At 46.9% G+C, this 26,830-nt stretch overlaps 1 protein-coding gene across 3 annotated transcripts in view; it reads left to right on the top strand.

Annotated features, from left to right (window-relative positions):
* The first annotated feature begins 4,739 nt into the window (after positions 1-4,739).
* The window catches only part of JMJD8 (jumonji domain containing 8), a 93,582-nt gene continuing 71,491 nt past the window's right edge, over positions 4,740-26,830 (top strand). For 2 of the 3 annotated variants that reach the window (XR_011022911.1, XM_068246403.1), the window contains exons 1-3: positions 4,740-4,846; positions 17,805-17,897; positions 18,492-18,540. Coding sequence is in view for 2 of the 3 variants with exons in the window: in XM_068246403.1 (XP_068102504.1) it covers positions 4,761-4,846; positions 17,805-17,897; positions 18,492-18,540 (228 nt within the window). In the remaining variant the exon portion in view is untranslated. Of the gene's footprint in view, positions 4,863-17,804; positions 17,898-18,491; positions 18,541-26,830 lie in introns of all 3 variants that reach the window. The other variant, XM_068246404.1, reaches the window with a different exon arrangement.

The raw sequence follows: 26,830 nt of genomic DNA on the forward strand, positions 1-26,830 counted from the left end.
ATATGAAAGACCTTCACTATGATCTGATATGACAGACCCTCACTATGATCTGATATGACAGGCCCTCACTATGATCTGATATGACAGACCCTCACTATGATCTGATATGACAGGCTTTCACTATGATCTGATATGACAGGCGCTCACTATGATCTGATATGACAGATCTTCACTGTGATCTAATATGATAGGCCCTCACTGTGATCTGATATGATAGGCCTTCACTGTGATCTGATGTGACAGACTCTCACTATGATCTTATGTGACAGGCCTTTACTATGATCTGATATGACAGGCCTTCACTGTGATCTGATATGACAGACCTTCACTATGATCTGATGTGACTGGCCTTCACTATGATCTGATATGACCGGCCTTCACTATGATCTGATATGACACGCCTTCACTATGATCTGATATGACAGACCTTCAATGTGATCTAATATGATAGGCTCTCACTGTGATCTGATATGATAGGCCTTCACTGTGATCAGATGTGACAGACCCTCACTATGATCTGATATGACCGGCCTTCACTATGATCTGATATGACCGGCCTTCACTATGATCTGATATGACAGGCCTTCACTGTGATCTGATATGACATGCCTTCACTATGATCTGATGTGACAGACCCTCACTATGATCTGATATGACCGGCCTTCACTATGATCTGATATGACCGGCCTTCACTATGATCTAATATGATAGGCCTTCACTATGATCTGATATGACCGGCCTTCACTATGATCTGATATGACAGGCCTTCACTGTGATCTGATATGACATGTCTTCACTATGATCTGGTATGACATGCCCTCACTATGATCTGATGTGACAGGCCTTCACTATGATCTGATGTGACAGACCCTCACTGTGATCTGATATGACCGGCCTTCACTATGATCTGATGTGACAGGCCTTCACTGTGATCTGATATTACAGACCTTCACTATGATCTGATGTGACGGGCCTTCACTGTGATCTGATGTGATAGGCTATCACTATGATCTGATATGACAGGCCCTCACTATGATCTAATATGATAGTCACTCACTATGATCTGATATGACAGGCCCTCACTGTGATCTGATATGACAGGCCCTCACTGTGATCTGATGTGACAGACCTTCACTTTGATCTGATATGATAGTCTCTCACTGTGATCTGATATGACAAGCGCTCACTGTGATCTGATATGACAGGCCCTCACTGTGATCTGATGTGACAGACCTTCATTATGATCTGATATTATAGTCGCTCACTATGATCTGATATGACAGATCTTCACTATGATCTGATATTGCAGACCTTCACTATGATCTGATGTGACGGGCCTTCACTGTGATCTGATATGATAGTCGCTCACTGTGATCTGATATGACAGACCCTCACTATGATCTGATATGACAGACCTTCACTATGATCTGGTATGACAGACCCTCACTATGATCTGATATGATAGTAGCTCACTATGATCTGATTTGACAGGCCCTCACTATGGTCTGATATGACAGACCCTCACTATGATCTGATATGACAGACCTTCACTATGATCTGATATGACAGACCCTCACTATGATCTGATATGACAGGCCCTCACTATGATCTGATATGACAGGCTTTCACTATGATCTGATATGACAGGCCCTCACTATGATCTGATATGACAGGCTTTCACTATGATCTGATATGACATGCGCTCACTATGATCTGATATGACAGATCTTCACTGTGATCTAATATGATAGGCCCTCACTGTGATCTGATTTAATAGGCCTTCACTGTGATCTGATGTGACAGACTCTCACTATGATCTTATGTGACAGGCCTTTACTATGATCTGATATGACAGGCCCTCACTGTGATCTGATGTGACAGACCTTCACTGTGATCTGATATGATAGTCTCTCACTGTGATCTGATATGACAAGCGCTCACTATGATCTGATATGACAAGCGCTCACTGTGATCTGATATGACAGGCCCTCACTGTGATCTGATGTGACAGACCTTCATTATGATCTGATATGATAGTCGCTCACTATGATCTGATATGACAGATCTTCACTATGATCTGATATTACAGACCTTCACTATGATCTGATGTGACAGACCTTCACTGTGATCTGATATGATAGTCGCTCACTGTGACCTGATATGACAGACCCTCACTATGATCTGATATGACAGACCTTCACTATGATCTGGTATGACAGACCCTCACTATGATCTGATATGATAGTCACTCACTGTGATCTGATGCGACAGACCTTCACTATGATCTGATATGACAGGCCCTCACTATGATCTGATATGACAGACCTTCACTATGATCTGATATGACAGACCCTCACTATGATCTGATATGATAGTAGCTCACTATGATCTGATTTGACAGGCCCTCACTATGGTCTGATATGACAGACCCTCACTATGATCTGATATGAAAGACCTTCACTACGATCTGATATGACAGACCCTCACTATGATCTGATATGACAGGCCCTCACTTTGATCTGATATGACAGACCCTCACTATGATCTGATATGACAGGCTTTCACTATGATCTGATATGACAGGCGCTCACTATGATCTGATATGACAGATCTTCACTGTGATCTAATATGATAGGCCCTCACTGTGATCTGATATGATAGACCCTCACTGTGATCTGATATGATAGGCCTTCACTGTGATCTGATGTGACAGACTCTCAATATGATCTTATGTGACAGGCCTTTACTATGATCTGATATGACAGGCCTTCACTGTGATCTGATATGACAGACCTTCACTATGATCTGATGTGACTGGCCTTCACTATGATCTGATATGACCGGCCTTCACTATGATCTGATATGACACGCCTTCACTATGATCTGATATGACAGACCTTCAATGTGATCTAATATGATAGGCTCTCACTGTGATCTGATATGATAGGCCTTCACTGTGATCAGATGTGACAGACCCTCACTATGATCTGATATGACCGGCCTTCACTATGATCTGATATGACCGGCCTTCACTATGATCTGATATGACAGGCCTTCACTGTGATCTGATATGACATGCCTTCACTATGATCTGATGTGACAGACCCTCACTATGATCTGATATGACCGGCCTTCACTATGATCTGATATGACCGGCCTTCACTATGATCTAATATGATAGGCCTTCACTATGATCTGATATGACCGGCCTTCACTATGATCTGATATGACAGGCCTTCACTGTGATCTGATATGACATGTCTTCACTATGATCTGGTATGACATGCCCTCACTATGATCTGATGTGACAGGCCTTCACTATGATCTGATGTGACAGACCCTCACTGTGATCTGATATGACCGGCCTTCACTATGATCTGATGTGACAGGCCTTCACTGTGATCTGATATGACAGGCCTTCACTGTGATCTAATGTGACAGGTCTTCACTATGATCTGATATGACCGGCCTTCACTATGATCTGATGTGACAGACCCTCACTGTGATCTGATATGACAGGCCTTCACTATGATCTGATGTGACAGACCCTCACTATGATCTGATATGACAGGCCTTCACTATGATCTGATATGACAGGCCTTCACTGTGATCTGATATGACAGCCCCTCACTGTGATCTGATATGACAGGCCTTCACTATGATCTGGTATGACAGGCCTTCACTGTGATCTGATATGACCGGCCTTCACTGTGATCTGATATGACCGGCCTTTACTGTGATCAGATGTGACAGACCCTCACTATTGTCTGATATGACCGGCCTTCACTATGATCTGATATGACATGCCGTCCCTGTGATCTGATGTGACAGGCCTTCACTATGATCCATATTACAGACCTTAACTATGGTCTGATATGACAGACCCTCACTGTGATCTGATATGACAGGCCTAACTATGATCTGATATGACCGGCCTTCACTGTGATCTGATGTGACAGACCCTCACTGTGATCTGATATGACAGGCCTTCACTATGATCTTATGTGACAGACCCTCACTATGATCTGATATGACCGGCCTTCACTATGATCTGATATGACAGGCCTTCACTGTGATCTGATATGACAGACCCTCACTATGATCTGATATGACAGGCCTTCACTATGATCTGGTATGACAGGCCTTCACTATGATCTGATATGACAGACCCTCACTATGATCTGATGTGACAGGCCCTCACTATGATCTGATATGACAGACCCTCACTATGATCTGATATGACAGGTCTTCACTATGATCTGGTATGACAGACCCTCACTGTGATCTGATATGACAGGTCTTCACTATGATCTGATGTGACAGACCTTCACTATGATCTGATGTGACAGACCCTCACTATGATCTGATATGACAGACCCTCACTATGATCTGATGTGACAGGCCTTCACTATGAACTGATGTGACAGGCCTTCACTATGATCTGGTATGACAGACCCTCACTGGGATCTGATATGACAGACCTTCACTGTGATCTGATATGACAGACCCTCACTATGATCTGGTATGACAGACCCTCACTGTGATCTGATATGACAGACCTTCACTGTGATCTGATATGACAGACCCTCACTATGATCTGATATGACAGACCCTCACTATGATCTGATATGACAAATACTTCTCACAGATTGCCCCTCCAGTTATGGTAGTGACATTTCTGGCATATGCTGTTATACGGAGCTGTAACTCTGTCCCTTTCTTCTATGTTTCAGGCCAGGTTGTGGACTCCGCCCATCACGATGGTGTTGATCAGGACTGTCCTGCTGCTTCACCTTTTCTTGGCGCTGAATGAACAGGCGGAGTTTCCTGAGGATGATGGCGGCTGGTACGTCTGGTCACAGGTCCGGGAAGGTACCGTGTGCCATAAGGTGCCCATTCATGGTACAATCTTCATACCCCATTGGCTTTCCAGTCCAATAAAAGCGATTGAGTTGGGTGAAATTAGAGGGTGTTGATGTTGCTGATTATATCATCAATCGTTTTCCCTGCCATTGGCCAATCTAGGGCAATTATTTCATCTGAAATGATGGGATTGGTTACAGACTTTTCCTTCTGATCACTATTATTGGATTGGAAAGTAAATCGTCCTTGGAAATTGCACTGTTAATGGACATTGGACACCTTTACCTAATGCAAGCAATCAGCAAGTCTGGATAGCCATCTTGTGTCACCGGGAGCACGTTGTGGCGTAATAACACCAGATAATGGATAAAAGGTAGTGGGTGAATTCTATACTCACACGCATGGGCTGCTCTAAGAGACGACCGCTCGTACGGGCAACCACTCATAGGCCTCTTGCACACTGCACACGATTCCGATTCAGATTCTGCTTTTTAATCAGTTTTTACATCCGATTCAGATTCCGATTTGCAGTTTGCTCCCTGCACACTGCAAATCGGAATCTGAATCGGATGTAAAAACTGATTAAAAAGCGGAATCGGAATCGGAAATCCATGCAGTGTGCAAGAGGCCATACAGGCATGTGGGGGCAACCACCTGTACGGGCATGTGGGGGCAACCACTCATACAGGCATGTGGGGGCAACCACTCATACAGACATGCGGGGGCAACCACCTGTACGGGCATGTGGGGGCAACCACTCATACAGGCATGTGGGGGCAACCACCTGTACGGGCATGTGGGGGCAACCACCTTTACGGGCATGTGGGGGCAACCACTCATACAGACATGTGGGGGCAACCACTCATACAGGCATGTGGGGGCAACCACTCATACAGGCATGTGGGGGACAACCACTCATACAGGCATGTGGGGGACAACCACTCATACAGGCATGCGGGGGACAACCACTCATACAGGCATGTGGGGACAACCACTCATACAGGCATGTGGGGACACCACTCATACAGGCATGTGGGGACAACCACTCATACAGGCATGTGGGGGACAACCACTCATACAGGCATGCGGGGGCAACCACTCATACAGGCATGTGGGGGACAACCACTCATACAGGCATGTGGGGACAACCACTAATAGAGGCATGCGGGGACAACCACTCATACAGGCATGCGGGGACAACCACTCATACAGGCATGTGGGGACAACCACTCATACAGGCATGTGGGGGACAACCACTCATACAGGCATGTGGGGACAACCACTCATACAGGCATGTGGGGACAACCACTCATACAGGCATGTGGGGACAACCACTCATACAGGCATGTGGGGACAACCATTCATACAGGCATGCGGGGGCAACCACTCATACAGGCATGTGGGGGACAACCACTCATACAGGCATGTGGGGACAACCACTAATAGAGGCATGTGGGGACAACCACTCATACAGGCATGTGGGGACAACCACTCATACAGGCATGCGGGGGCAACCACTCATACAGGCATGTGGGGGACAACCACTCATACAGGCATGTGGTGGACAACCACTCATACAGGCATGTGGGGACAACCACTCATACAGGCATGTGGGGACAACCACTCATACAGGCATACGGGGACACCACTCATACAGGCATGCGGGGGCAACCACTCATACAGGCATGTGGGGGACAACCACTCATACAGGCATGTGGGGACAACCACTAATAGAGGCATGCGGGGACAACCACTCATACAGGCATGCGGGGACAACCACTCATACAGGCATGTGGGGACAACCACTCATACAGGCATGTGGGGACAACCACTCATACAGACATGCGGGGACAACCACTCATACAGGCATGCGGGGACAACCACTCATACAGGCATGTGGGGACAACCACTCATACAGGCATGTGGGGGACAACCACTCATACAGGCATGCGGGGGCAACCACCTGTACTGGCATGCGGGGGCAACCACCTGTACGGGCATGTGGGGGCAACAATGCGGGGACAACCACCCATACAGGCATGCAGGGACAACCACTCATACAGACATGCGGGGACAACCACTCATACAGGCATACGGGGACACCACTCATACAGGCATGCGGGGACAACCACTCATACAGGCATGTGGGGACAACCACTCATACAGGCATGTGGGGGACAACCACTCATACAGGCATGTGGTGGACAACCACTCATACAGGCATGTGGGGACAACCACTCATACAGGCATGTGGGGACAACCACTCATACAGGCATGTGGGGACAACCACTCATACAGGCATGTGGGGGACAACCACTCATACAGGCATGTGGGGGACAACCACTCATACAGGCATGTGGGGACAACCACTAATAGAGGCATGTGGGGACAACCACTCATACAGGCATGTGGGGACAACCACTCATACAGACATGTGGGGACAACCACTCATACAGGCATGCGGGGACACCACTCATACAGGCATGCGGGGACACCACTCATACAGGCATGTGGGGGACAACCACTCATACAGGCATGCGGGGACAACCACTCATACAGGCATGTGGGGACAACCACTCATACAGGCATGTGGGGACAACCACTCATACAGGCATGTGGGGGACAACCACTCATACAGGCATGTGGGGGACAACCACTCATACAGGCATGTGGGGGACAACCACTCATACAGGCATGTGGGGGACAACCACTCATACAGGCATGCGGGGACAACCACTCATACAGGCATGTGGGGGCAACCACTCATACAGGCATGTGGGGACAACCACTCATACAGGCATGTGGGGGACAACCACTCATACAGGCATGCGGGGGCAACCACCTGTACTGGCATGCGGGGGCAACCACCTGTACGGGCATGTGGGGGCAACAATGCGGGGACAACCACCCATACAGGCATGCAGGGACAACCACTCATACAGACATGCGGGGACAACCACTCATACAGGCATACGGGGACACCACTCATACAGGCATGCGGGGACAACCACTCATACAGGCATGTGGGGACAACCACTCATACAGGCATGTGGGGGACAACCACTCATACAGGCATGTGGTGGACAACCACTCATACAGGCATGTGGGGACAACCACAATTACAGGCATGTGGGGACAACCACTCATACAGGCATGTGGGGACAACCACTCATACAGGCATGTGGGGGACAACCACTCATACAGGCATGTGGGGGACAACCACTCATACAGGCATACGGGGACACCACTCATACAGGCATGTGGGGGAAAACCACTCATACAGGCATGTGGGGACAACCACTAATAGAGGCATGTGGGGACAACCACTCATACAGGCATGTGGGGACAACCACTCATACAGACATGTGGGGACAACCACTCATACAGGCATGCGGGGACACCACTCATACAGGCATGCGGGGACACCACTCATACAGGCATGTGGGGGACAACCACTCATACAGGCATGCGGGGACAACCACTCATACAGGCATGTGGGGACAACCACTCATACAGGCATGTGGGGACAACCACTCATACAGGCATGTGGGGGACAACCACTCATACAGGCATGTGGGGGACAACCACTCATACAGGCATGTGGGGACAACCACTAATAGAGGCATGCGGGGACAACCACTCATACAGGCATGCGGGGACAACCACTCATACAGGCATGTGGGGGCAACCACTCATACAGGCATGTGGGGACAACCACTCATACAGACATGCGGGGACAACCACTCATACAGGCATGCGGGGACAACCACTCATACAGGCATGTGGGGACAACCACTCATACAGGCATGTGGGGGACAACCACTCATACAGGCATGCGGGGGCAACCACCTGTACTGGCATGCGGGGGCAACCACCTGTACGGGCATGTGGGGGCAACAATGCGGGGACAACCACCCATACAGGCATGCAGGGACAACCACTCATACAGGCATGCGGGGACAACCACTCATACAGGCATGTGGGGACAACCACTCATACAGGCATGTGGGGGACAACCACTCATACAGGCATGTGGGGACAACCACTCATACAGGCATGTGGGGACAACCACTCATACAGGCATGTGGGGACAACCACTCATACAGGCATGTGGGGACAACCACTCATACAGGCATGCGGGGGCAACCACTCATACAGGCATGCGGGGACAACCACTCATACAGGCATGCGGGGACAACCACTCATACAGACATGCGGGGACAACCACTCATACAGGCATGTGGGGACAACCACTAATAGAGGCATGCGGGGACAACCACTCATACAGGCATGCGGGGACAACCACTCATACAGGCATGTGGGGATAACCACTCATACAGGCATGTGGGGGACAACCACTCATACAGGCATGTGGGGACAACCACTCATACAGGCATGTGGGGACAACCACTCATACAGGCATGTGGGACAACCACTCATACAGGCATGTGGGGACAACCACTCATACAGGCACGTGGGACAACCACTCATACAGGCATGTGGGGACAACCACTCATACAGGCATGTGGGGACAACCACTCATACAGACATGTGGGGACAACCACTCATACAGGCATGTGGGGACAACCACTCATACAGGCATACGGGGACACCACTCATACAGGCATGTGGGGGACAACCACTCATACAGGCATGCGGGGACACCACTCATACAGGCATGCGGGGACACCACTCATACAGGCATGCGGGGACAACCACTCATACAGACATGTGGGGACAACCACTCATACAGGCATGTGGGGGCAACCACTAATAGAGGCATGCGGGGACAACCACTCATACAGGCATGCGGGGACACCACTCATACAGGCATGCGGGGACACCACTCATACAGGCATGTGGGGGACAACCACTCATACAGGCATGCGGGGACAACCACTCATACAGGCATGTGGGGACAACCACTCATACAGGCATGTGGGGACAACCACTCATACAGACATGTGGGGACAACCACTCATACAGGCATGTGGGGACAACCACTCATACAGGCATGCGGGGATAACCACTCATACAGACATGTGGGGACAACCACTCATACAGGCATGTGGGGGCAACCACTAATAGAGGCATGCGGGGACAACCACTCATACAGGCATGCGGGGACACCACTCATACAGGCATGCGGGGACACCACTCATACAGGCATGCGGGGACAACCACTCATACAGACATGTGGGGACAACCACTCATACAGGCATGTGGGGACAACCACCCGTACTGGCATGCGGGGATAACCACCTGTACGGGCATGTGGGGGCAACAATGCGGGGACAACCACTCATACAGGCAGAGGTAAAATACACCAGTACAATATCTGTAACCTTAGCGATAGCTGCGCTCTTTTTTTCCAGGTGCCATTATTTCATGTGTGCCCTATGAGGATGTAACGATTGTGGAATTCCCTCCGTGATCAGCGCACAAGACGTGCGCTGACACTGCGGAAATCCTCCACAAGCGTATAATTTGAGGGAACCCAGCAAAAGGTGCAACGCACCTGTAGAGGGAAATTCCTGTCGACAGGGGGAGCTGTGGAGTGCAGAGGAACAGCTCCTCTGCCCTACCACAGACGCCAGACAGGAATTGTACGAAGGGAAGAAACGCAGGGCAAGATAACCCTGAAAGAGAGAGAGCAAAGCGACAGAGGGTCTGTGTGTCCACCAATCTAGTCGCCACCCTTCGACGGTGAACACACAACCATGAAGACAAAGTGAGAAGGCAATCGCCATCTCTGGCGATTGCTAACAGCGACACAAGACCGAATAAGCACAGATGAGGAATGTATGTATGTCCACCAATCTAGCCGCCAACCTGCGACGGTTGACACACAACAGAAGAAACCAAGTGAGAACGCAATCGCAAGAGAAGCGATTGCGGAAGAGAATGAGCACAGGGACAGATTGTATGTGTGTGCACCAAACTAGTCGCCAACCCGCGACGGTGCATACACAACAGCAGATATGAAGTAGGAACGCAATCGCGAGAGAAGCGATTGCCCGAGGTGACACAAGGCTACAGCAAGGCAGAGCACGAGAGTAGCAAAGGCACAGCAAATAATACAATAAGAAGATAAGGAAAATAACAAACGCTAGCTAAACGCGAACACCGCACTCATTCACAACAGTGCACGCGTTTATGCACGGTCTCCGCGTGATAAGCACAACAGAGACAAGCACGCCTAACTAACCACCAACAGACAAACATGAAACAAAGAACGTGAACGCTTGCTTAACGGTTACCTCACCGAGCCTCCAGCAAGCGTTCGTGCGCGGTCTCCATGTGATAAGCACAACAGGGACAAGCACGCCTAACTAACCACCGACAGACAAACATGAAACAGAGGACGCGAGCGCTTGCTTAACGGTTACCTCACCGAGCCTCCAGCAGGCGTTCGTAGCAGACAAGACAGACACATGAAAACATGAACAAGCAAGAGATAGGATCCACAGCACTAGCGAAAGAGGCTAGTGCGATCCAGGAAGACAGGACAGAAGGATCCACAGCACTAGCGCAAGGCGAGTGCGATCCAGGCAGACAGAACAGAAGGATCCACAGCACTAGCGCAAGAGGCTAGTGCGATCCAGGAAGACAGATCAGAAGGGGCTACCAGTAACAACCGCTGTTCAGGTTAGCACCCAGACACACAGAACGATTTCCTGTCGACCACCGCTGGGACAGGACAATCGCAACAGACAAACAAAACAGATAAGCAATCCTAACTGCTCTAGGGAATCTGCCTAGTGCAGTCCCAGGAATTACTCTAAGCTAATCTTCAAACAATGAGCAAGGCTGATACTCCAGGAGTGTTACACAGGACTAAATCCTTATGACCAGCCAAGGACTCTGGGAAACATAGCTCTTTATAGAGCAAGCCTACAAAGGATGTGGCCAGGCAATCTGCATGACAAACGTATGCAAATTCCTCAGCAGCAAGCTGCACAACTGACAAAAGGTCTCTCTTCCAGAGACCTGCAGAATGCAGACCTGAACAGTGGTCAAAAGGCTGCCTGCCTGCGCAGGCAGCCGAGCAGGTCCTCACAGTACCCCCCCCCCCCCTCTAGGGTCGGATTCCAGACGAGCCTCTAACCTGATATTTGCAAAAGACTCTAACTGAAGACTCATGAAGGTCAGGACAGCCCGACAAGGCCCAATTCCAGAGTCAGCCCACTCGAAACCGACCTCATCGGAAGGAGAAGCCACCGAAACATGCCCATTAGTACCACAAGTCTCAGTGTAACACCCATCAGGACTGTGAATGCCAGAGAAGAAGCCATCGACACCCACCGTGCCATGCCCACCACCTTCCAAGGACCGTCCAAAAATACCAAACCTGCCACAATACCTATTCGAAGTGTCCCTTTCCACAAAGCACCCACTGCTGATCTCATCCAAGGTACCAGGAAATATTTCTCCCAGGATCTCCCAGAACACTTTGAAGCTCCGCAGAGATCCCAGGAGGGCAGAACGATCACCAGGCTCACATGGAGAACTATCAAGAACCCCTATGGAACCAATGACAATTCCGGATTCAGAATTACCAGGACAAGCATCAAGAACAGGGCCTTCAGGGACCACCTCTGGGCATGCAGGCAGGCAGGCAACATCAGAACAGGTTTCCACCGAGGAAGCATCTGAGCAGGCTGGCAACCGAGACACACTTGGGCTTTCTGGGTCACAGAACACACCGGGGTACACTAGCCCAAGGGGAACCTCAGGACACGTCGAGGAACTGCCAACCTCAGAGTCTGTCACGACAAGACCAAAACCAGAACCGGGCAGAGAATCATCACGAGCAGTGGTCACAAGCACTGGACTTTCAAAAGAAGGCTTGGACTCAAACCTAGAAATCTCTGTGACAATAATATCATCATTGACTACATATGAGTGAAGCTCCACCAGAGCTGCAAAGGTAGTCAGCACAAGAGCAATGCCTACTGAAGTGGGCAACACCTCAGAAGGACTTGGGGGGCAGGAGACATCTCCTACAAGTTCTGCACCTTTGGGAGGAACTTGGAGGTCTCCAGGACATCTGACAAGACCTCAGGAACATCATTTTTCAAGTTTTCTGAGAAGGATTCTGAACTATCCATGTTACAGGGCAAAACTGTAACTTTATTTTGTGGACAGGGCAGATGTCCCAGGGAAGGTTCCACCATAAACTGAGACTGAATTTCCTCATCATGAGCGGAATGTACAGGAATATTTACTGGAACACACACTGACTCCCTAACTTTAATCTCACTGCACCCAGAATTCTGCGTAGCAGTCAAACTAGCTTGCAACTCCAAAACTGCAGAAAAACAGGTGAGTATAGTAGCAATACCTAGACGAGCCTCTAGGGACACTGCAGGAGACTCTAAACAAGGCCATATTAACTCATCCAGAGTACAGGGTGCAGAATCAGCATTTTCCTCAGAACAAGAAAGGGACTCACAAATGTCAGTGCGAGTGGAGATCATGTTTTCATTCATGGTACAGGGCAGATTCAGAGAAAGCTTCTCTGGGCAAAGCAAAGAAGCTTCAGCATCACATTCGCAAAACCGAAGCGCTGTCTCACTCTTAGATTCGGCTAACAATGTCAAATCCGAGGAGTCAGAACGCAAAACTTGCGAATCAAAAATCGCTTTAGGTTGTGAAACTGACGCTTCCATAGCGCAAACCTCCGCGATCTGCGGGGCAGACTGCAAGGCATCTAGGACCGAAACGCTGGAGCAACTGTCCCCAGGCAACGGGCCCTTACAGGTGTGAACAGGGCGAGACAAAGACGCATTTGCAGTAGAAATAGCGACAACATCAGGAAAAACTTTATTAGACATATTAATTTTACTTTTGATGCTGCATAATTTAGGAATTTTCCCCATAGCAGGATCACAGATGGAAGATCTTAAAGATCTGTCTCTAAATGACAAGGGGTTCCACACATCCTTGAGAAAACTGGCACATCCATGCCGATCACAATCTGCAGGAACATCCGAGAAACAGGCATCAGATCACACAGATTCAAACTGCACGCAGTCAGGAGAGAATCCTCCAGGATACCCATTCATTTCAGATCGCACAATGTCACGACTCACATGCTTTACCCCAGAAAGGCAGGAACAATCATCCAACAACGATGTCTCTTTATTGGAATCAATTGATTGGTGTGTGTGCAACTCATCCAAAATCGTCTGCCATACATAAATCACCAGATCCACATCACCCTCGTCACATTCATCGGAATCAATCAAAAGGTACATAGAATCGAGACAATCATTCAAGACATCTTCGCTTTTTGCGATGTAAAAATCGCAAAAGGCTTTCCAATCAAAATCAAATTCCTCCATCAAGGCCCCAACATCCCAGGAAGCAAATGGGGGTTCAAACAGGCCAGTATCCAGATAATCTCCATAGGGGTGGAGTTCAGGAACAAGAACAGATTTTTTAACTGCTTTAATATAGTGTGCGATCCTACCTCTAATAGGATCCACATAAGCTTTGGATTGGGGCAAAAAACCCGGAGACTGAGCAACATCATTATCATACTGAATGGTTTTGCACATTTCAGACTTGACAGAAATAACCTCATTATTTGTGGTTGCTATGGGCAACAAATCTTTTGGCTGACAAGCCAAATCAGCAGATTGGCCTGCAAGCACCAACTCATTAACATATGGTAATGACACAGAAATGTTGCATAACCTAATCTGATCAGCATCATGCACTGCAGGAAAAAACTCATAGAAATAACCTGGCATGCAAGTTCCAAGCTTACGAGAAAATACATGAGACAGAAATCTGCGAGGGTTATGTCTCAGATTTTTGTGTCTGGCATACTCATCAGCCCACACGAACAGATCCCCTTGGAGTGGTCAGATTGCTTACAATCTTTTCCAAGTGGAAATATTGGTGGCCTGAAATTCAGGATTAGCCAAGAATCTGAAACATTCTGATATAAACTCATCTCTGGTTTCAGGGTCCAGTATCTTAAACCTCTTAAAGACACAGGAGCCATATTTGACCAAATCGTACAAATCGGAAATTCCCTCTACACTGGGAATTTCGGTTTGGCTGGTCATACTGTAACGATTGTGGAATTCTCTCCGTGATCAGCGCACAGGATGTGCGCTGACACTGCGGAAATCCTCCACAAGCGTGTAATTTGAGGGAACCCAGCAAAAGGTGCAATGCACCTGTAGAGGGAAATTCCTGTCGACAGGTGGAGCTGTGGAGTGCAGAGGAACAGCTCCTCTGCCCTGCCACACACGCCAGACAGGAATTGTACGAAGGGAAGAAACGCAGGGCAAGATAGCCCTGAAAGAGAGAGATCAAAGCCACAGAGGGTATGTGTGTCCACCAAACTAGTCGCCACCCTGCGACGATGAACACACAACCAGGAAGATAAAGTGAGAAGGCAATCGCCAGAGATGGCGATTGCTAACAGCGACACAAGACCGAATAAGCACAGATGAGGAATGTATGTATGTCCACCAATCTAGCCGCCAACCTGCGACGGTGGACACACAACAGAAGAAACCAAGTGAGAACGCAATCGCAAGAGAAGCGATTGCGGAAGAGAATGAGCACAGGGACAGATTGTATGTGTGTGCACCAAACTAGTAGCCAACCCGCAACGGTGCATACACAACAGCAGATATGAAGTAGGAACGCAATCGCGAGAGAAGCGATTGCCCGAGGTGACACAAGGCTACAGCAAGGCAGAGCACGAGAGTAGCAAAGGCACAGCAAATAATACAATAAGAAGATAAGGAAAATAACAAACGCTAGCTAAACGCGAACACCGCACTCATTCACAACAGTGCACGCGTTTATGCGCGGTCTCCGCGTGATAAGCACAACAGAGACAAGCACGCCTAACTAACCACCGACAGACAAACATGAAACAGAGGACGCGAGTGCTTACTTAACGGTTACCTCACCGAGCCTACAGCAAGCGTTCGTAGCAGACAAGACAGACACACGAAAACATGAACAAGCGAGAGATAGGATCCACAGCACTAGCGAAAGAGGCTAGTGCGATCCAGGAAGACAGAACAGAAGGATCCACAGCACTAGTGCAAGGCGAGTGCGATCCAGGCAGACAGAACAGAAGGATCCACAGCACTAGCGCAAGAGGCTAGTGCGATCCAGGAAGACAGATCAGAAGGGGCTACCAGTAACAACCGCTGTTCAGGTTAGCACCCAGACACACAGAACGATTTCCTGTCGACCACCGCTGGGACAGGACAATCGCAACAGACAAACAAAACAGATAATCAATCCTAACTGCACTAGGGAAACCTGCCTAGTGCAGTCCCAGGAATTACTCTAAGCTAATCTTCAAACAATGAGCAAGGCTGATACTCCAGGAGTGTTACACAGGACTAAATCCTTATGACCAGCCAAGAACTCTGGGAAACATAGCTCTTTATAGAGCAAGCCCACAAAGGATGTGGCCAGGCAATCTGCATGACAAACGTATGCAAATTCCTCAGCAGCAAGCTGCACAACTGACAAAAGGTCTCTCTTCCAGAGACCTGCAGAATGCAGACCTGAACAGTGGTCAAAAGGCTGCCTGCCTGCGCAGGCAGCCGAGCAGATCCTCACAGAGGACAGTTAAAGAAACACTATCGGTTAACATGTTTTTTTCAATTGAGATAAAAAATTCCTTTCACACTTTTCTGATGTCAGTCTGCTCTAATCTGACCGCAGAATTAGCCAAGAGTGGAGGGGGGAATTCCCTCACAGTGCATCTGTTAACCCTGTGTGTGCAGAGAGCTCAGTCAGAGACAGGCAGAGCTTTCTCTCACAGAGAGCAGAGGAAATGTATCTTATGTACAACATAAACATTTGATACCTGACAGGCTTTTGTTTTCATATAACTCTGCTTTAATATTACACTGTTCTTAGCATGTCTGAGTGCAGAGATTCACCTCTGCAAATGAGACATTCCAGCTGTAGCTAAAATCTACACACAATGAATTACAGCTTTTGCCTCTGATATTTTACATGAAAAGTAGGAAAATGTTTACACCACTACTTAGACATTCTTTGTACATTGTCAATTTACAACACTTGGGTATTGATAGTGTTCCTTTAAAGAAAACCTGAACTGAAAATTAAAAGTCAAAATATCCATACGCAGGTCATACTTACCTTCCATGTAGTCTACTCCTCAGTGTCTTTCTCCTGTCCCGCTTCCTGTTTGTCCACTGTGATCAAGGGAATTCTCTGTCCTCCATTTTGAAAATGGTCATTACCCCATAACAGCTTTTTGGTCAGCACACTGTTAAACTGTCATATCGCCCACTTGGGCCATAGGGAAACATGGACATTACTTGGCACATCAGTTGTCCTCTCAGCTATAACTGACAGCAACTGATAAATAACTGACAGCGTGATATATTTCAATTGTGACAAAATGTTGTCAGAACTCGAAGCGATCATTGTCAGAAGAAAATGGTGCGCTTCTGAAAGGAACTGATTGCAAGGTAACTATGTAATGTTCATTTGAAGTTACCTCATGTGTTTATTTTAAATAATTTTACTCAGTACATGTTCCCTTTAAGTGACAAGACAATATACTCTGTACAGCGCTACAGAAGATGCTGGCGCTATATAAATACTAAATAATAATTGTTATACCCTGTATGCTGTTGTACAGCGCCACAGAAGATGTCAGCGCTATATCGATTAGTAATAATAATTGTTATACCCTGTATACTGTTGTACAGTGCCACAGAGGATGTCAGCGCTATATAAGGTAGTGATACTGATAAAGCTATGGGGACTATGAATAAGGACACAATTGTCCAAAACATGTCAGCCTTTCTTTGCTGTTTTATGGATGTCTAATACAGCGTATGGAAGCCACTTGTTGGTGAGTGCGGACATTTTCCCTTTGCCCTTGCTACTGATAAAGCGTTGGATTGTGTCCGCAGGCAATGGAACAACTACTCCCCAGTGCAGGAGGAGGAGAGATGCACCGTGGAGAGGAGAGACGGATCCATCACATACGCAGAATTTATCCACCGGTGAGTGGCAGCAAATCCCGTATAACGCTCATATAATCGCCGCATGTCAGAGGTGCCAGCTAAAGGCTTCCTTATGCTACAGCAACAGCTCATTTTATAAACTGCACACGTTTACCTCATTCACTCTCTTCATTCATTAACTGACTTCCTGTGCAAGTGTCAGATGCAGCATGACTGGTCTGCATACCAGCCTGTGAGCTGCGCAGACTCCTCCCCCTCTCCAGTCATCACTCACAGGAGGCAGTCAGGGAGGAGCAGATGAGACCAGTCCAACAGTGAATACAGCTGACCCCGCCCACAGGAGGGAGCAGAGGGAGGAGGTGGGCTAGGTCAGGTGATGGGAAGGCACACCCACATTGCTGGCAGCTCTATGGTTTGTGCTCAGATCTCTGGATCATGTGAGGAATGGGGAGAATTCCCTCAGCAGCACTGAGCTCAGACAGTACAGCAGGCAGTCTCTAGAGCGGTCCTGCCAGACTGAAGACTGGGAATACAATAGCAGAGAGCAGTTCCTGGCTAGTAACACATGTCATTTCACAGTGGAGAGTCAGACTATTACAACGGCTGTGTAACACTTGTCTCTTTCCTTTACAGTTATGCGTATAAGAGGCCGGTTATTCTGCAGGGAATCACAGATAACTCGGTGAGTTGAGCAACATGTGCTGCATTCATCTCGCCTTCAACACTGACCAAATCCCCTGTGTTGTTCTAGCCCCCCTCCCACCGCCATGCTTCACAGTAGGGATGGTGCACTTCTCATCACAGGCCTCTTGACTCCTCCCCAAACATAGCATCATTGGTTGTGACTTTCCCAGAGGTTGTGATGCTTGTCTGAGAGCTGCTTTGCCTATTTTTGGCACTTTGTACACAGTGATGGCTTTCTTTTGGTAAGTCGGCCAAGCAGCCCATCGGTTCCAGTCCCTCCTTATTAGGCACCACTTCCTGTAGAGAGGCCTGGATGGCAGCTGAAGTTATTTGTGGCTTTTTTTATTTTATCATGAACCATTTCCTGGCAGTTCTGGCTGAATGTTTCCACCTGACAGTGGTTTGCTATAAACGGAACCCCTCGACCCCCATTTATTTATGAGAGTTTTATAAACCAATACTAATAATATAAAAATAGGAATGTGAAAATTCACATCAAAAACACAAACTAAAAAGGAGAATTTGATGAAAAATTGCAAAGTGTGGAAACGCAAATACAAAAAAAAAGGCAAGAAAACGCAGGGAGAACTGTGAAGGCCCCCTTAGGGCTCAAACCCACTAGCAGCTTTTTCTAAGCGATATTGATTTAAAAAAGCTCTTAGTTACATAGTTATTTGGGGTGAAAAAAGACATACGTCCATCGAGTTCAACCAGTATAAAGTACAACACCAGCCTGCTCCCTCACATATCCCTGTTGATCCAGAGGAAAGCGAAAGCCCCTTACAAGGCATGGTCCAATTAGCCCCTAAAGGGAAAAATTCCTTCCCGACTCCAGATGGCAATCAGATAAAATCCCTGGATCAACATCATTAGGCATTACCTAGTAATTGTAGCCATGGATGTCTTTCAATGCAAGGAAAGCATCTAAGCCCCCTTTAAACGCAGGTATAGAGTTTGCCATAACTACTTCCTGTGGCAATGCATTCCACATCTTAATCACTCTTACTGTAAAGAACCCTTTCCTAAATAAATGGCTAAAACGTTTTTCCTCCATGCGCAGATCATGTCCTCTAGTCCTTAGAGAAGGCCTAGGGACAAAAAGCTCACCCGCCAAGCTATTATATTGCCCTCTGATGTATTTATACATGTTAATTAGATCCCCTCTAAGGCCTCTTGCCAATGTAATGTTATGGGGGATTTTTATAAACTCACATCGCTCAAGTGGGATCACATACATTGCATTACATTAGCAAGAGCTTTTCAAATCACAAAGTGCTCAGAAAAGCGCTGCTACTGGGTTCCAGGCCTAAGCCTGTATGTATAGGTGCACAGCTGCAGACAAGCACAGCCATGAATTTTTGATTGTAGTGAGAATTTATTCTGATTGCCGTGGCTGCTGTGAGAACTGCTTGCTTACTTTTGGGTTTGTTGATATGAGCTGGCTTAGTATTAGGTTTGGAGGTATGAGCTGGCTTAGTTTTAGGTTTGGAGGTATGAGCTGGCTTAGTTTTAGGTTTGGAGGTATGAGCTGGCTTAGTTTTAGGTTTGGAGGTATGAGCTGGCTTAGTTTTAGGTTTGGAGGTATGAGCTGGCTTAGTTTTAGGTTTGGAGGTGTGAGCTGGCTTAGTTTTGGGTTTGGTGGTATGAGCTGGCTTACTTTTGGGTTTGGTGGTATGAGCTGGCTTACTTTTGGGTTTGGTGGTATGAGCTGGCTTACTTTTGGGTTTGGAGGTATGAGCTGGATTAGTTTTAGGTTTGGAGGTATGAGCTGGCTTAGTTTTAGGTTTGGCGTATGAGCTGGCTTAGTTTTGGGTTTGGAGGTATGAGCTGGCTTAGTTTTAGGTTTGGCGGTATGAGCTGGCTTAGTTTTGGGTTTGGAGGTATGAGCTGGCTTAGTTTTAGGTTTGGAGGTATGAGCTGGCTTAGTTTTAGGTTTGGCGGTATGAGCTGGCTTAGTTTTAGGTTTGGAGGTATGAGCTGGCTTAGTTTTAGGTTTGGAGGTATGAGCTGGCTTAGTTTTAGGTTTGGAGGTATGAGCTGGCTTAGTTTTGGGTTTGGAGGTATGAGCTGGCTTAGTTTTAGGTTTGGAGGTATGAGCTGGCTTAGTTTTAGGTTTGGAGGTATGAGCTGGCTTAGTTTTAGGTTTGGAGGTATGAGCTGGCTTAGTTTTAGGTTTGGAGGTATGAGCTGGCTTAGTTTTGGGTTTGGAGGTATGAGCTGGATTAGTTTTAGGTTTGGTGGTATGAGCTGGCTTAGTTTTAGGTTTGGAGGTATGAGCTGGCTTACTTTTCGGTTTGGTGGTATGAGCTGGCTTACTTTTGGGTTTGGTGGTATGAGCTGGCTTACTTTTGGGTTTGGTGATATGAGCTGGCTTAGTTTTGGGTTTAATGGTATGAGATGGTTTCAGTTTTGGGTTTGGTGATATGAGCTGGCTTAGTTTTGGGTTTGGAGGTATGAGCTGGCTTACTTTTGGGTTTGGTGATATGAGCTGGCTTAGTTTTGGGTTTAATGGTATGAGATGGTTTCAGTTTTGGGTTTGGTGATATGAGCTGGCTTAGTTTTAGGTTTGGAGGTATGAGCTGGCTTAGTTTTGGGTTTGGTGGTATGAGCTGGTTTCAGTTTTGGGTTTGGAGGTATGAGCTGGCTTAGTTTTGGGTTTGGTGGTATGAGCTGGTTTCAGTTTTGGGTTTGGAGGTATGAGCTGGCTTAGTTTTGGGTTTGGAGGTATGAGCTGGTTTCAGTTTTGGGTTTGGAGGTATGAGCTGGCTTAGTTTTAGGTTTGGCGGTATGAGCTGGCTTAGTTTTGGGTTTGGAGGTATGAGCTGGATTAGTTTTGGGTTTGGAGGTATGAGCTGGCTTAGTTTTAGGTTTGGAGGTATGAGCTGGATTAGTTTTGGGTTTGGAGGTATGAGCTGGCTTAGTTTTAGGTTTGGCGGTATGAGCTGGATTAGTTTTGGGTTTGGAGGTATGAGCTGGATTAGTTTTGGGTTTGGAGGTATGAGCTGGCTTAGTTTTGGGTTTAATGGTATGAGCTGGTTTCAGTTTTGGGTTTGGCGGTATGAGCTGGCTTAGTTTTAGGTTTGGAGGTATGAGCTGGCTTAGTATTAGGTTTGGAGGTATGAGCTGGCTTAGTTTTAGGTTTGGAGGTATGAGCTGGCTTAGTTTTGGGTTTGGAGGTATGAGCTGGCTTAGTTTTGGGTTTGGAGGTATGAGCTGGCTTAGTTTTAGGTTTGGTGATATGAGCTGGCTTTAGTTTTGGGTTTGGAGGTATGAGCTGGCTCAGTTTTGGGTTTGGTAGTATGAGCTGGCTTTGTTTTTGGTTTGATGGAATGAGCTGGTTTAAGTTTTGGGTTTGGTGGTATGAGCTGGTTAGTTTTGGGTTTGGTGGTATGAGCTGACGCAATTTTGGGTTTGGCGGTATGAGCTGGTTAGTTTTGGGTTTGGTGGTATGAGCTGACGCAATTTTGGGTTTGGCAGTATGAGCTGGCTTAGTTTTGGGTTTGGTGGTATGAGCTGGATTAGTTTTGGGTTTGGCGGTATGAGCTGGCATAGTTTTAGGTTTGGCGGTATGAGCTGGTTTAGTTTTAGGTTTGGCGGTATGAGCTGACTTAGTTTTGATTTTGTAGGTATAAGCTGGATTAGTTTTGGGTTTGGAGGTATGAGCTGGCTTAGTTTTGGGTTTGGTGGAATGAGCTGGCTTAGTTTTGGGTTTGGAGGTATGAGCTGGCTTAGTTTTGGGTTTGGTGGTATGAGCTGGCTTAGTTTTAGGTTTGGTGGTATGAGCTGGATTAGTTTTAGGTTTGGTGGTATGAGCTGGCTTAGTTTTAGGTTTGGAGGTATGAGCTGGCTTAGTTTTGGGTTTGGCGGTATGAGCTGGCTTAGTTTTAGGTTTGGAGGTATGAGCTGGTTTAGTTTTAGGTTTGGTGGAATGAGCTGGCTTAGTTTTAGGTTTGGAGGTATGAGCTGGCATAGTTTTAGGTTTGGCGGTATGAGCTGGCTTAGTTTTAGGTTTGGCGGTATGAGCTGGTTTAGTTTTAGGTTTGGAGGTATGAGCTGGCTTAGTTTTAGGTTTGGAGGTATGAGCTGGCTTAGTTTTAGGTTTGGAGGTATGAGCTGGCTTAGTTTTAGGTTTGGAGGTATGAGCTGGCTTAGTTTTAGGTTTGGAGGTATGAGCTGGCTTAGTTTTAGGTTTGGAGGTATGAGCTGGCTTAGTTTTGGGTTTGGAGGTATGAGCTGGCTTAGTTTTAGGTTTGGTGGTATGAGCTGGCTTAGTTTTAGGTTTGGAGGTATGAGCTGGCTTAGTTTTAGGTTTGGAGGTATGAGCTGGCTTAGTTTTAGGTTTGGAGGTATGAGCTGGCTTAGTTTTAGGTTTGGAGGTATGAGCTGGCTTAGTTTTAGGTTTGGAGGTATGAGCTGGCTTAGTTTTAGGTTTGGAGGTATGAGCTGGCTTAGTTTTGGGTTTGGAGGTATGAGCTGGCTTAGTTTTAGGTTTGGAGGTATGAGCTGGCTTAGTTTTAGGTTTGGAGGTATGAGCTGGCTTAGTTTTAGGTTTGGAGGTATGAGCTGGCATAGTTTTAGGTTTGGCGGTATGAGCTGGTTTAGTTTTAGGTTTGGAGGTATGAGCTGGCTTAGTTTTAGGTTTGGAGGTATGAGCTGGCTTAGTTTTAGGTTTGGAGGTATGAGCTGGCTTAGTTTTAGGTTTGGAGGTATGAGCTGGCTTAGTTTTAGGTTTGGAGGTATGAGCTGGCTTAGTTTTAGGTTTGGAGGTATGAGCTGGCTTAGTTTTGGGTTTGGAGGTATGAGCTGGCTTAGTTTTAGGTTTGGTGGTATGAGCTGGCTTAGTTTTAGGTTTGGAGGTATGAGCTGGCTTAGTTTTAGGTTTGGAGGTATGAGCTGGCTTAGTTTTAGGTTTGGCGGTATGAGCTGGCTTAGTTTTAGGTTTGGAGGTATGAGCTGGCTTAGTTTTAGGTTTGGAGGTATGAGCTGGCTTAGTTTTGGGTTTGGAGGTATGAGCTGGCTTAGTTTTAGGTTTGGAGGTATGAGCTGGCTTAGTTTTAGGTTTGGAGGTATGAGCTGGCTTAGTTTTGGGTTTGGAGGTATGAGCTGGCTTAGTTTTAGGTTTGGAGGTATGAGCTGGCTTAGTTTTAGGTTTGGAGGTATGAGCTGGCTTAGTTTTAGGGTTGGAGGTATGAGCTGGCTTAGTTTTGGGTTTGGAGGTATGAGCTGGCTTAGTTTTAGGTTTGGAGGTATGAGCTGGCTTAGTTTTAGGTTTGGCGGTATGAGCTGGCTTAGTTTTAGGTTTGGAGGTATGAGCTGGCTTAGTTTTAGGTTTGGAGGTATGAGCTGGCTTAGTTTTGGGTTTGGTGGTATGAGCTGGCTTAGTTTTAGGTTTGGAGGTATGAGCTGGCTTAGTTTTAGGTTTGGAGGTATGAGCTGGCTTAGTTTTGGGTTTGGTGGTATGAGCTGGCTCAGTTTTAGGTTTGGAGGTATGAGCTGGCTTAGTTTTAGGTTTGGAGGTATGAGCTGGCTTAGTTTTAGGTTTGGAGGTATGAGCTGGCTTAGTTTTAGGTTTGGAGGTATGAGCTGGCTTAGTTTTAGGTTTGGAGGTATGAGCTGGCTTAGTTTTAGGTTTGGTGGTATGAGCTGGCTTAGTTTTAGGTTTGGAGGTATGAGCTGGCTTAGTTTTAGGTTTGGAGGTATGAGCTGGCTTAGTTTTAGTTTTGGCGGTATGAGCTGGCTTAGTTTTAGGTTTGGAGGTATGAGCTGGCTTAGTTTTAGGTTTGGTGGTATGAGCTGGCTTAGTTTTGGGTTTGGTGGTATGAGCTGGCTTAGTTTTAGGTTTGGAGGTATGAGCTGGCTTAGTTTTAGGTTTGGAGGTATGAGCTGGCTTAGTTTTAGGTTTGGTGGTATGAGCTGGCTTAGTTTTAGGTTTGGAGGTATGAGCTGGCTTAGTTTTAGGTTTGGTGGTATGAGCTGGCTTAGTTTTAGGTTTGGTGGTATGAGCTGGCTTAGTTTTGGGTTTGGAGGTATGAGCTGGCTTAGTTTTAGGTTTGGAGGTATGAGCTGGCTTAGTTTTAGGTTTGGTGGTATGAGCTGGCTTAGTTTTAGGTTTGGAGGTATGAGCTGGCTTAGTTTTAGGTTTGGTGGTATGAGCTGGCTTAGTTTTAGGTTTGGCGGTATGAGCTGGCATAGTTTTAGGTTTGGAGGTATGAGCTGGCTTAGTTTTAGGTTTGGAGGTATGAGCTGGTTTAGTTTTAGGTTTGGAGGTATGAGCTGGCTTAGTTTTAGGTTTGGTGGTATGAGCTGGCTTAGTTTTGGGTTTGGTGGTATGAGCTGGCTTAGTTTTAGGTTTGGAGGTATGAGCTGGCTTAGTTTTAGGTTTGGAGATATGAGCTGGCTTAGTTTTAGGTTTGGTGGTATGAGCTGGCTTAGTTTTAGGTTTGGTGGTATGAGCTGGCTTAGTTTTGGGTTTGGTGGTATGAGCTGGCTTAGTTTTAGGTTTGGAGGTATGAGCTGGCTTAGTTTTGGGTTTGGTGGTATGAGCTGGCTTAGTTTTAGGTTTGGAGGTATGAGCTGGCTTAGTTTTAGGTTTGGTGGTATGAGCTGGCTTAGTTTTAGGTTTGGTGGTATGAGCTGGATTAGTTTTAGGTTTGGAGGTATGAGCTGGCTTAGTTTTGGGTTTGGTGGTATGAGCTGGCTTAGTTTTAGGTTTGGAGGTATGAGCTGGCTTAGTTTTGGGTTTGGTGGTATGAGCTGGCTTAGTTTTAGGTTTGGTGGTATGAGCTGGATTAGTTTTAGGTTTGGAGGTATGAGCTGGCTTAGTTTTGGGTTTGGTGGTATGAGCTGGCTTAGTTTTAGGTTTGGAGGTATGAGCTGGCTTAGTTTTAGGTTTGGAGGTATGAGCTGGCTTAGTTTTGGGTTTGGAGGTATGAGCTGGCTTAGTTTTGGGTTTGGTGGTATGAGCTGGCTTAGTTTTGGGTTTGGAGGTATGAGCTGGCTTAGTTTTAGGTTTGGTGGTATGAGCTGACTTAGTTTTGGGTTTGGTGATATGAGCTGGCTTAGTTTTGGGTTTGGAGGTATGAGCTGGCTTAGTTTTGGGTTTGGTGGTATGAGCTGGCTTAGTTTTAGGTTTGGAGGTATGAGCTGGCTTAGTTTTAGGTTTGGAGGTATGAGCTGGCTTAGTTTTAGGTTTGGAGGTATGAGCTGGTTTAGTTTTAGGTTTAGCGGTATGAGCTGGCTTAGTTTTAGGTTTGGCGGTATGAGCTGGCTTAGTTTTAGGTTTGGCGGTATGAGCTGGCTTAGTTTTGGGTTTGGCGGTATGAGCTGGCTTAGTTTTAGGTTTGGAGGTATGAGCTGGATTAGTTTTAGGTTTGGAGGTGTGAGCTGGCTTAGTTTTAGGTTTGGAGGTATGAGCTGGCTTAGTTTTAGGTTTGGAGGTATGAGCTGGCTTAGTTTTAGGTTTGGAGGTATGAGCTGGCTTAGTTTTAGGTTTGGCGGTATGAGCTGGCTTAGTTTTGGGTTTGGAGGTATGAGCTGGCTTAGTTTTAGGTTTGGAGGTATGAGCTGGCTTAGTTTTGGGTTTGGAGGTGTGAGCTGGCTTAGTTTTAGGTTTGGTGGTATGAGCTGGATTAGTTTTAGGTTTGGAGGTATGAGCTGGATTAGTTTTAGGTTTGGAGGTATGAGCTGGCTTAGTTTTGGGTTTGGTGGTATGAGCTGGATTAGTTTTAGGTTTGGAGGTATGAGCTGGCTTAGTTTTAGGTTTGGTGGTATGAGCTGGATTAGTTTTAGGTTTGGAGGTATGAGCTGGATTAGTTTTAGGTTTGGCGGTATGAGCTGGCTTAGTTTTGGGTTTGGAGGTATGAGCTGGCTTAGTTCTGGGTTTGGAGGTATGAGCTGGCTTAGTTTTAGGTTTGGTGTATGAGCTGGCTTAGTTTTAGGTTTGGTGTATGAGCTGGCTTAGTTTTAGGTTTGGAGGTATGAGCTGGCTTAGTTTTGGGTTTGGAGGTATGAGCTGGCTTAGTTTTAGGTTTGGTGGTATGAGCTGGATTAGTTTTAGGTTTGGAGGTATGAGCTGGATTAGTTTTAGGTTTGGAGGTATGAGCTGGCTTAGTTTTAGGTTTGGTGGTATGAGCTGGATTAGTTTTAGGTTTGGAGGTATGAGCTGGATTAGTTTTAGGTTTGGCGGTATGAGCTGGCTTAGTTTTGGGTTTGGAGGTATGAGCTGGCTTAGTTCTGGGTTTGGAGGTATGAGCTGGCTTAGTTTTAGGTTTGGTGTATGAGCTGGCTTA

Source organism: Hyperolius riggenbachi, chromosome 7 (assembly GCF_040937935.1).
Source record: "Hyperolius riggenbachi isolate aHypRig1 chromosome 7, aHypRig1.pri, whole genome shotgun sequence".
Classification (NCBI taxonomy): Eukaryota; Metazoa; Chordata; class Amphibia; order Anura; family Hyperoliidae; genus Hyperolius; species Hyperolius riggenbachi.